This window comes from Amyelois transitella, chromosome W, assembly GCF_032362555.1.
Source record: "Amyelois transitella isolate CPQ chromosome W, ilAmyTran1.1, whole genome shotgun sequence".
In the NCBI taxonomy this organism is placed as follows: domain Eukaryota; kingdom Metazoa; phylum Arthropoda; class Insecta; order Lepidoptera; family Pyralidae; genus Amyelois; species Amyelois transitella.
Genome location: NC_083536.1, coordinates 11,560,862 through 11,573,090, shown reverse-complemented (window position 1 = coordinate 11,573,090; position 12,229 = coordinate 11,560,862). Strand labels below are relative to the sequence as shown.

Below are 12,229 nucleotides of genomic sequence, written 5' to 3'. Positions count from 1 at the left end.
ATATTATTTTAAAAATGATTAATTATTATTTTAATTATAAATTTCATCGTATTTGAATAGATATGCAAAAATATGAAATTGAAAACAGTAAGTACTTTTCAAATATTAGATATTTTACTCTGACGCGCATGCGCATTGTGCTATCGCGCTCATACTCGAGGCTGAGTAATTCTTGTGTTTAAGGGGTGTTTGGTCATTACAAACTGTCTGACTGATTTAATACAACTTTGTAATAGTTATCTGAATAACATATATAAAAGTCAGACATTTAAAAATAAATTAAGTTAATTTTTTTTTGATAGAGCTTTAAAGCGTCTGACAAAAGTTCTGGCGCATGGAAAGCGTCTGACTTCTCTGATATGACTTCAGAGTAATAGTCTATAAAATATATATAAAAATCAGTCATAAAAATTTAAGTTAAGTAACTGTGATTTTTAGTTACCTTTCTCGCCTGGTACCTGCGCAGGTGTCACTGGGCAAGTCTCACAAACATGCAGGTATTAAAAGTACATGAAAGACTACTGAGAATCGAAAGATCCATTCTTTAGAAAATAAGTTGTGTCTTACGGCTCTGGGATCTTACTCTATAACGGTTTAAGATCGCTGGTCGATGTTCGGCTTTCATCCAAAATATCTTCGACACGACGGGCCATAGTAATAAGCTCAGCGAAGGTAGAAAATTCCAAACGCGAAACCTTTTCACGAATACGTCGATGTAGCAAACCGTACGTCATATCCAATTGCACGGTCATCGACAGGGAATGAAGTGGTAACTGTGACATTAATGCCCTGATGTGACATATGAAAAGGTCTGTAGCTTCGTTACTACGCTGTTCCCTTTCAAATATTTTCCGATAAACTTTGTGTGGGGGCAACCTTGGTCCAAACGTTTGTTTGAGTGCTTCGATGGCGGCAGACCAGGTTGGGGTATGATCCTTCACACCCTGCCACCATGTCGCAGCCAACCCGGTGAGTAACATAGGCAAGCCACGCAAGGCGTTTTCGTCGCTTACTCCAACACAATCTTTATAGACCTCTATGGCGTCTACAAAAGATTCCACGTTGCTAGACTTCTCGCCGTCGAATCGTGCTGTGCATTTTGCGAAATTACCATGTAAGGAACTACTTACAGATGGTGGGCCATTTACCCTTTCCATTAAAAATCTCAGCTGCTCGGTTGTTATCATGATCGGAGCAAGCGGAGGCAATGGAACAGCCTCCGGCGCAGGTGCAGGTTGTTGTACAGCCTCCGGAGTGGGCGGCGGCGACGCCACCACATTAGCTTGAGCAGCGCCCGCCGACGAACTCTCTGCGCGAGATCTCGTAAGCACCATGGTAACACGATGAAGCAATACGTGTATGTCGAAATAAGAGTTCACGAAAGTCCAGACGCACTATCACAACGTTCACCAGTCTTTATAAATAATGTCCAACACACACAATAGTTGTATAAAAAGTCTTAAAAAGTCAGGCCGCGTAAAAAAAAGTCGTAAGTATTGTAGTACCTACACATGTATCGCAAAACAAAACAGTAACACTGTCGCGATAGGTTCCCAAACGGTTTTCTTTTTTTGGGTACACTAAAACTTTTTGGTAAGTTTTTGTTCACTGCAGGTAGGTAAAGTCTCAACACAAAAGAGTATTTAGGTACGTTAACTGTTCACGTACCCAAACAACGGTTCTTTTTTTTATGGTACACGAAACTATTTTTGGTAAGTTTTTGTATTATTAAAACGGTATTTAGGTTCGTAAACTGTCCACTATCGTGGGAACAAACAGACACGCTGTCACGATAGGTACACAAAACAGTTTAGATACAAAACCTAAATAAATTATGCTGTTCGCGGAATATAACAGACACTTCTGTCGCGAAACTATGTCCAGCTTTTGAGTCTTCGTGACTACGTGACAAACGGCGTTTTTCCGTCGTAGAACACAACAACACACGCGAATAACTAAAAGAGCACACGGCCCACACGTTGGAGCGCCAATATAGCGCTGGCGAGATTGAGAAGTAAAAGCCAACTACGGGATAACAACTTTACTTCGGTAACTTATAAAAAGAAATACAAAACTCGCTCGCTAATAAGAGGTGCACACCGCACCGGTCCGCGCGTTGTTTAAAGACTGACTTGTTCAATGAGGCGCACGGGCGGTCCTCGACGCGGGCGCTGGGAACGGCGTGGTATGGACGAGGGGGGCGCAGGGTGACGCGATGTCTCCCCGGAAGGGCCTACAATGTTGCCCGCTATATCATCACAATATCGCTCTCTTTACTTTCCTTTTTATCCTGAATAATTATTTTATTGCTAACGTTGGCATCATAGTTTCCATCCACCGTATCTGATTGATCACTTAATAAAAATGCTGGTTTTAATCTATCCACTGATATATTAACTACTCTATTTTCTAATTGGACTGTAAATACCTTACATTTTCTATCAATAACCCGGTAAGGACCATCATACGGTTGAACCAATGGCTTTCGTACCGCGTCATTTCTAATAAAAACATAATTACAGGTATTTAATTCTTCATGAACAAATAATGTACGTGAGTCTCTTAACTGTCTCGAAACTGGTTTCAAATTCCTAATATTATCTCTTAATTGTTGTAAAAACGTATTCTCATCACTAATTCGTTTATCTGTGATATCATAAAAATCACCAGGTAAACGAATTGCTTGACCATACATATATTCTGCGGGACTCACACCATTATCGCTTCTACATACTGAACGTAATCCTAGAAGAACTGTAGGTAATTCATTACACCATGATTTATTTTCAGTAAGACGTGCCATTAATGACTGTTTCATACTTCTATGCCAACGTTCTATCATTCCATTACATTGAGGATGGTAAGGACTACTACGAGATCGTTTAATACCCATTAATTTTAACAATTCACAAAATAAATTACTCTCAAATTGTCTACCTTGGTCCGTAGTTAACTTATAAAATGTACCAAATCGACATATCCACGTTTCATAAAAAACTTTTGCAACTATTTCTGCTGTTATTTCAGAAACTGGAACTGCTTCTGGCCAACGTGTAAAACGATCTATCATGGTAATAACATACTTATGTCCATGCTGACAAGGACTTAAACTTCCTACGATGTCGATATGTACGATCGCGTTTGTCGGGTGTGCTGGTGGGGCTTAGGGAGTGAAACGAATAACTTCCTGATAGATTTATTGCCAATGGAATAATTTATAATACATATATGTGCGTAACCGATAAAGTTCACGAGACGACTGGGAACGGAGGGGATTCGATCGCCAGTCGCTCTACATAAAAATGCAATTCAGCAAGTTTGCATGTCGCTACATCATTCCCCCCTTTTTAAAAAAAAATGGTTGTATACAAAATTTTGAATAATATTGTAAAAAACATTAACCCGATTTGCAAAATCAAGCAAATATATAAAAGTTTGTTAAAATTATAATATATACTTTAGTTTCATACACAAAATGCACTATGATCATGACACACTTTATACTACTTAAATACTTAAGTTCATAAACAGTGCATCTTACAGACAGTTTTAAAATCAAAGTAATGAAATTTGATATATCAATCTACACATGAACAATTACAAACACATCGTTCCTATGGAGTTACATTCCATAGTACCTACTGACTCTGCAAAGTTAAGTACAAAATAAAATTGCTATAGAAAAGAACCATGAAGTACAAAATAAAGTTGTTACAAAAAAGAAACTGTATGTACTTATACAAAAATACAATACACTGTTACACAAAAATAATATTTTTACAGTTATCGAATTAGCATTAACATGTATGGTTTTTTATATATTTATTACCAAACTACACGTATTAGATAAAACGAAATTACAAATATGTTTTTGTAACTAACCTAGAAAATGAACAAAACGAACGGGTTTTTTAACGATGCGACCTCTACGCGTTATACGATGCGTATCTGTATTTGTACCTTCTGTGCTGTGTTCTATTTGCACAGTGCTTGACAAGTTTCTCTGTGGCATGATACTCTTAGATACGTCTAACCTTACGTCTGTACCTTCTTCACGATCCAGTGGTACAGGGCATAAATTGCTTCTCCGCGTAACTGTTAAATCATCGTCTTGGAGTACATACGCGGGTTTGAGCCTATCTATAGATATACGTGTTAATTTGTCTTTGACTCTCACTACAAATACCTTACTTCCTCGTTGTATGACTTTATATGGACCGTCATAAGTCGGTTGTAAAGGTTTTCGAACTGCATCATTACGAATGAAAACATATTCGCTTGTCTTAAGATCAGGATGAACGAAAATTGTCCGTGAGCCATGTTGAGAAAACGACACAGGTTTGTATTTACATATAGTATCTCTAATCCTTTCAACTAATGTTTCGGGATTGCATACCTGAGTTTTCGTAGTGTCGAAAAAATCTCCGGGTAACCTTAACGCTTGGCCGTACACCATCTCCGCAGCGCTTACTCCACTGTCACTACGGAGTGCTGCACGAAGACCTAACATTACAGTTGGTAACTCTTCTACCCAAGAAGTGTTATCTAAACGAGCTGAAAGAGCAGCTTTAAAAAATCTATGGAAACGTTCCAGAATACCGTTACATTGTGCGTGATATGGTGTAGTTCTTGTTTTATTCACACCCATATAACGCATAAGGCGGTTAAAGAAATCGCTTTCGAATTGACGACCTTGGTCGCTAGTTATCGTATGTGGACATCCAAAACGTGCTATCCAACCCTGGTAAACTACACGTGCTACCGTATCAGCTGTTATATCTTTAGTTGGAAAACATTCAGGCCATCTTGTACACCTATCTATGAGAGTTACTAAATATCTATAACCATCCACTGTTGTTGGAAGAGGACCAACAATATCTACATGAATGTGTTCAAACCTATCGCATTCAGGAAACTGTTGTAGCTGAGACAAAGTATGTCTGTTGACTTTACATCTTTGACACTGAATACATGTTTTTGCCCACAAACCTACATCTCGGTTCATGGTTGGCCAGAAAAATTTTGAACTAACTAATTTACGTGTGTTTCTTATTCCCGGATGGCTAAGGTTATGTACGCTATTAAAAACTATCCTACGAAATTTGTTTGGTACATATGGACGAACATTGCCTGTTGATAATTCACAATATAAATTATAGTTACAGTTAGGTAAGCAAATGTGTTTCAGCTGAATGTTATCCGATCCGTTGTTTGTTATAAACTCATCGTGGGACTGAGCTTTTGCCAACGCTGCGAAATCTACAGTCGTGGGACACGTTATTGATTCTACGCGGCTTAGTGCGTCGGCTACTACGTTGTTTGGACCTTCAATATGACGAATGTCGGTAGAAAATTCACTAATATAAATAAGTTGTCTTGTTCGCCTAGGTGTCTCTTTATCGGTACCTATTTTAGAAAATGCGTAAACTAACGGCTTATGATCTGTGTATATGATGAGAGACCTTCCTTCGTGCAGGTTCCTAAAATGTTTTATAGCCATATATATAGCGAGTAACTCGCGATCATAAGTAGAATACTTACGTTGAACCGATGATAAAGCCTTGGAATAATAACCTAGCGGCTTCCAGGTACCGCCCACGTGTTGCTGCAATACTGCACCAACACATGTGTCTGAGGCGTCCGTCATAAGTGCTAAAGGTGCGTCTGCTACTGGATGGAACAAAGTACAGGCGTTTTGTAAACTCACCTTACATTGTTCAAAAGCTCTTATAGCTACGTCCGACCATTGTATGACAGTTTTGTCATTTTTTTTAGCACCGTGTAAAAACTTATTAAGTTCGGATTGATAAGATGCGGCGTTTGGAAGATGAGCTCGATAAAAATTGAGCATACCCAAAAAACGACGTAATTGCGCAATTGTTTCCGGTTTTGGGTAATCTTTAATTGCCTGAACCTTGTCTTCCAAAGGTCGTATCCCCTCAGTACATACTTGATAGCCTAGGAATTCTAATTTTTCTTTGCCGAAATTACACTTAGCCTGGTTGATACAGATACCATACTTTACAAATCTTTGAAATACTATCTCTAGATGCTTTTTATGGGTGATTGCGTCACTACTAGCTATTAATGCGTCATCGATATAACAATATACAAAATCGAGACCGTGTAGTACAGTATTATTCATAAAACGCTGGAATGACTGTGCTGCATTACGTAAACCAAAAATTAATCTAGGAAACTCATATAAGCCAAAAGGTGTAATAACTGCACTTTTCTCAACATGCTCAGGCGCGATTTCAATAAAATGGTAGGCTCTTTTTATATCAAGACTAGAGAATATTTTCTTTCCTGCTAAAAGATATGTAAAGTCCTGCAAGCGAGGAATAGGGTACCTGTCGGGAATCGTTATAGCGTTAAGTCTACGATAATCGCCACAAGGTCGCAACTCACCGTTTTTCTTCGGCACGACGTGGAGTGAGCTGGCCCAAGGACTTTTTGAAGGCCGGCAAATCCCCAGCTCCTGCATAATACGGAACTCTTCTTTTACCTTATTGTATTTATCCGGTGGAAGGGGTCGCGCTCTTGCAAAAACAGGCGGGCCTGTTGTCTCTATGTGATGGTATACCGTGTGTTTAGCTGGTTCTTTAAACGATAATGGCTTCGTAATCTCTGAATATCGCTGTAATAAATCCGAAAACGGCTGTTGCATATCTATTGTACTTATCGGAAGTTCACTATTGTGACACACGAGCGACGCTATAACGCCTAAACTGGTAGTTTTGTCGACTAACTTACGTGCACTCAAGTCCACAAGCAGTTTAAAATGTTCTAAAAAATCTGCTCCAATAATCGGCTGACTCACATTCGCGACTACAAATGTCCAACGAAAACAACGCCTTAGGTTCAAATTTAACACTAAAGTTTGAGAGCCGTACGTTTTTATCTCTGTTCCGTTCGCTGCATACTACTCTGTCAAGAAAGTAGCAGGAAAAGAACAATAATACACAAACTGTTTGTTATTCATCCAAATTTATTTTATCACCTTCAAAATATGCTCCTTTAGAAACGATACACTTACGCCAACGAATAATCCAATCATCAAAACAATTTTTAAACGCTGTTTCCGGAATTGAGGTCAGTTCTCGCCGCGAATTCTCTTTTATGTCTTCTACCGATTGAAAACGGGTGCCACGAAGTGGTAATTTGAGTTTAGGAAAAAGAAAAAAGTCGGCTGGAGCCATATCTGGTGAATATGGTGGTTGCTCGATGGTATTTGTTGAGTGTTTGGTTAAAAATTCGTTCACAATGATGGCCTTGTGCGAAGGTGCATTATCATGGTGCAAAATCCAAGAATTTTCTTTCCACAAATCTGGCCTTTTTCGTCGGATTTGCTCTCTTAAACGCCGCATAACACTCAAATAATATTCTTTATTTACCGTTTGACCTTCCGGCAAGAATTCCGAGTGCACAACACCGCGATAGTCAAAGAAAACAGTCAACATGACTTTGACTTTTGAACGACTTTGGCGTGGTTTTTTCAGTTTCGGTTCAGTTGGAAGGCGCCACTCCGAAGCTTGTTGACTAGTTTGCATGTCAAACTCGTAAACCCACGTCTCGTCACCAGTAACAATGCGTTTCATGAATGTTGGGTCGGAATTGACTCGTTCTAGCATGTCCTCAGCGACTCTCATGCGATTGAGTTTTTGAAAAAAATTCAGGTCTTTTGGGACTAGCCGAGCGGCAACATGTTTCATACCCAAATTATTAGTTAAAATGGTACGGATCGACTCGTGAGATACAGAAAGTTCGGTGGCTATCTCTCTCAAAGTTGAATGAGGATTTTCAGTCACTATTTCCTTCACTTTTGCGATGTTAACTTCAGTTGCAGACGTTGATGGCCTACCAGAGCGAGGCAAATCTTCCATCACATCTCGACCGCTTTTGAACGCTTTGTACCACTCATAAGCACGAGTTTTTGATAAAGTCGATTCACCGTAAGCCTTCCGTAACATTTTCAGTGACTCCGAACACGATATTCCATTGGCAATGCAAAATTTAAGACAAACTCTTTGTTCGATGTTTTTATCCATTATGAAATAAGCAATACACACTAGATATGATATAACTAAAAATAGCACTGTATTTAATGTAAACAACAGATGCAACTCAAACTCCGCGCCAAAATGGAAAACAGTTGTGCCAATCTAACAACAACAAAAAAAACAAAAATTTGAATTTGGAACCATAAATAAATAATCCATTCCCGATACTTTTCTGACAGAATGTACAGTTTGTAATCCGAGCACTCACTATCACTAAAGGATTTTTTTTTGCGTGGAATCACCGAAACGTTAGCACCTGTATCCACTAAAAAACGTAGTCCACTATTTAAATCTGTTACGCAAAGGCGGTGGGATGGCAAAACGGTGCAGACTTCCGCCACTGGCTGCACTCTCGTTAGTTTTCCGGAGTTTTCCAAGCACATGGTTTCTCACATTTCTTGGCACGATTCTTGAATCGGTAGTGGTAGAAACAGAGCCAATCGGGGCTATTGGGTGTACGCTGCCGGGAAGCGCTGCGCGTACGGTATGATGAACGTTTATTACCTCTGTCGCGTTGGATTGACCTTGACCTCGTATCCATTTGGTTCAACCGAACATTTATTTTGGCTATCTCTGCCATAATTTTGTCGCACTGATCTGATGAGACCTGGGAAACCTCGGCGACGTTCTCAGGCCGAGTCGTCTCTTGGATTTTATCGGCAATGTCACACAAACTTTCTAAATCCACATTCTCCGTCACCGCAAGAACAGCTCTCGCCGCTGGTGGCAGATGACCTTGCCACAATATACGAAGGGTTTCGTCAGGAATCTTACCCCTTGCGAGATCGCGCATGCGGCGCAATAGCTGGGAAGGCTTTTGTTCCCCAAGCTCCATTTCCCCGATCAATTTCTGTATTTTCCTGTTTTCTGACTCCTCGTAAATTTGTAGTAATCTGGCCTTCAGACTTTCGAATTTGTTAGTTTTTGGTGGATCGATAAGTAAATCGGATACTTGTTGAATGGCATCCTTAGTCAATTTTGATACGACGATATTAAATTTAGAATCATCTCCCATTTTCTGTGGTGCTAATATCGCCTCTGTTCGAATAAACCAAACCCTCGGTTGATCTGTCCAAAAATCCGGAATTTTATTGGTTAGGCTAATTGCAGACAACCCATATCCTAATTTCTCTTCCGTGTCCGCCATGGTCGAAGTACCGGCGACGGCGGGCGGTGGTACCGGAATTTTAACAGGCTGGTCAATTTGAGGTGGCACTTGTGGGTTCATTTTTCACAATAAATTTTGAGTCTGAAATTACTACTACACTTTTGTTCACTTTTTCGCGGGTCACCAGTGTCGCGTGTGCTGGTGGGGCTTAGGGAGTGAAACGAATAACTTCCTGATAGATTTATTGCCAATGGAATAATTTATAATACATATATGTGCGTAACCGATAAAGTTCACGAGACGACTGGGAACGGAGGGGATTCGATCGCCAGTCGCTCTACATAAAAATGCAATTCAGCAAGTTTGCATGTCGCTACACGTTCATATCTGCAGTCATAGTTTTAAAATTCTTACGGGTTAAAATAGCGTGCACTGTGGTTCCAGTAGATACACACACACATGCATATTTAAAAAGAATAAATATTCCATCAAATGAATACGGTCTTTAATACCAATGATTACTAAGTAAAACAGTTTATTATTCTATGACATATAACAAAACAAAACAGAAAGAGACGGTAATCAACGATGGCCGAACTGGGCCCGATAATTGTCGATCGAGATATCGTCGTCTCTCATTATTTGCATAAGATTTGCCTATAGAGGGAAGCCTGCGACTGCCAGACTTATGTCAATTCAATAAGGTTGAAAGTTTTTATGCACACGTCCCTAACATAGGTAGTGGTTCCTTTGAAAGTAAGTGGGTAGCAATTTTATTACTTCGTGTGAGCAAGTGAGATCTAAGATATATTAGATAATCTCGCTTGCTCACACTCGCTTGTTCTAGTTACTAGCGTTACTTGGATTCCGAAGTTATTCAAGGATTTTATTTGTCTATTTAAAAAAAAAATTGTGTTACTGACAATTTTTAATGTTTCAAGGTGCCATTTGAACTAAGTAACTGACTGACTAACTAACTAACTGATATCTAAGAATTACAATACCCGTGTCTTCAAACACGGAAATCAGCGAGAAATATTAAACAAGAGGGATCAAAATAAAACATTCAATAATTAAAATTAGTAAATTTTATTGAAACAGTTTACCTATAGTTTTGTTTACATATCGATGATTATATAAAGCTATACATACAGCATATTACACTAATTATATCATCTACTTATCTTCTGTTATTAAGGTTACAGCTTAATTATTCGTTTTCATAAAGAAAAGATATTGAAGCTGTCCTTAAAATACTATCTAAGTAATTAGTGGTTTTAATATAAACTGGCAGAACCTTTCACGCACTATATGGACTCGATGCACAGGGCAGTTGTCTTGCACAAATGATATTGTTGGCATATCATCAATCGGATAAATACACCGCACAGTTGGTAACATGGTTTCTTCCAGCACTTGCATATAATGAGCAGCTGTAGCGCGTCCTGCTATCCACACCTGTTCCCCAGGTCCAGCAGCACTCATCCAGCCCCACATATTTACAGATATGACTCCATCTTTGGCCCAATATTTTTTCTTCATACCGAGTTGCATTTCTTCGCCATAAATGAAGCCTACCGTGTTGCGATGACGTAAACGAACTTATCGTCCGTAAATATTGCTTTTTTCCAGTCAAAATCCAAATACTGCCGAGCAAATTCTAAATGTTTTTGCTTATTTATTTCGGATAAATACGGCTTTCTTGCTGGCTGTCTGTGGTGTAGTGCCTCACGGTGCAATCTCGACGAACAGTAACCACTGATGTGTCGAACTGTTCCGCAAATGTTCTGGTCGGTATGAAGCCATTATTTTCGTACTGATCCACCATGGATCTCCGCTATGTGGCGTGTCGCTGTGTTGATTAGCGGACGACGGCCGCTGCGCGGCGACTTTTACTTACACTACCCTCTTCTTGATGGCGCGTTACCCAACGCTTTACCGCTTGTTGTTTATTGTGTTATTTGTGTGAATGTGTGAGTGACAGCGGTGAGTGCAAGCTATAAAGTTTTGCGAACTATGACTGCAATTATGAACGCGACCGTACGTACATGTTGCAAACGCTCAGTAATAGGAAATTGTTGAAATTCAGATTTAGTGTGCCTATTTATTTTTGATTTTTGACAGTCAATACATGTTTTGGCCCATATACCTACATCTTTATTCAATCCCGGCCAAAAAAATCTTTGCGACACTAATTTCCTTGTCGACCTTATTCCTGGATGACTTATATTATGAATAGATTCAAAAGCTACTTTTCTGAATTTTTTTGGTAAATATGGTCTACAACTGTTGGATGAAGTTTCACAGTAGATTTCTTGTTGACAACTTGGAATAAAAATTTTTTCCAAAGAAATGTTATCACTTTGTTCATTCAACAATTGTTTTAATTCCATATCACATTTCTGAGTTACGGCTAACTCCGCGTAATCAATATACTACTCTGTCAAGAAAGTAGCAGGAAAAGATCAATAATACACAAACTGTTTGTTATTCATCCAAATTTATTTTATCACCTTCAAAATATGCTCCTTTAGAAACGATACACTTACGCCAACGAATAATCCAATCATCAAAACATTTTTTAAACGCTGTTTCCGGAATTGAGGTCAGTTCTCGCCGCGAATTCTCTTTTATGTCTTCTACCGATTGAAAACGGGTGCCACGAAGTGGTAATTTGAGTTTAGGAAAAAGAAAAAAGTCGGCTGGAGCCATATCTGGTGAATATGGTGGTTGCTCGATGGTATTTGTTGAGTGTTTGGTTAAAAATTCGTTCACAATGATGGCCTTGTGCGAAGGTGCATTATCATGGTGCAAAATCCAAGAATTTTCTTTCCACAAATCTGGCCTTTTTCGTCGGATTTGCTCTCTTAAACGCCGCATAACACTCAAATAATATTCCTTATTTACCGTTTGACCTTCCGGCAAGAATTCCGAGTGCACAACACCGCGATAGTCAAAGAAAACAGTCAACATGACTTTGACTTTTGAACGACTTTGGCGTGGTTTTTTCGGTTTCGGTTCAGTTGGAAGGCGCCACTCCGAAGCTTGTTGACTAGTT

At 39.3% G+C, this 12,229-nt stretch overlaps 1 protein-coding gene across 1 annotated transcript; it reads right to left on the bottom strand.

The window, feature by feature from the left end:
• Positions 1–8,263: 8,263 nt before the first annotated feature.
• LOC132904235 (uncharacterized) lies at positions 8,264–9,538 on the bottom strand. Its single transcript, XM_060954156.1, has one exon. The coding sequence runs from the start codon at positions 9,289–9,291 to the stop codon at positions 8,419–8,421; it is 873 nt and encodes a 290-aa protein (XP_060810139.1). The 5' UTR covers positions 9,292–9,538; the 3' UTR covers positions 8,264–8,418.
• Between the last annotated feature and the right edge of the window lie 2,691 nt (positions 9,539–12,229).

Coding starts and splice junctions, on each gene's coding strand:
- LOC132904235 (XM_060954156.1), bottom strand. CDS start 9,291: ATGAACCCACAAGTGCCACCTCAAATTGACCAGCCTGTTAAAATTCCG.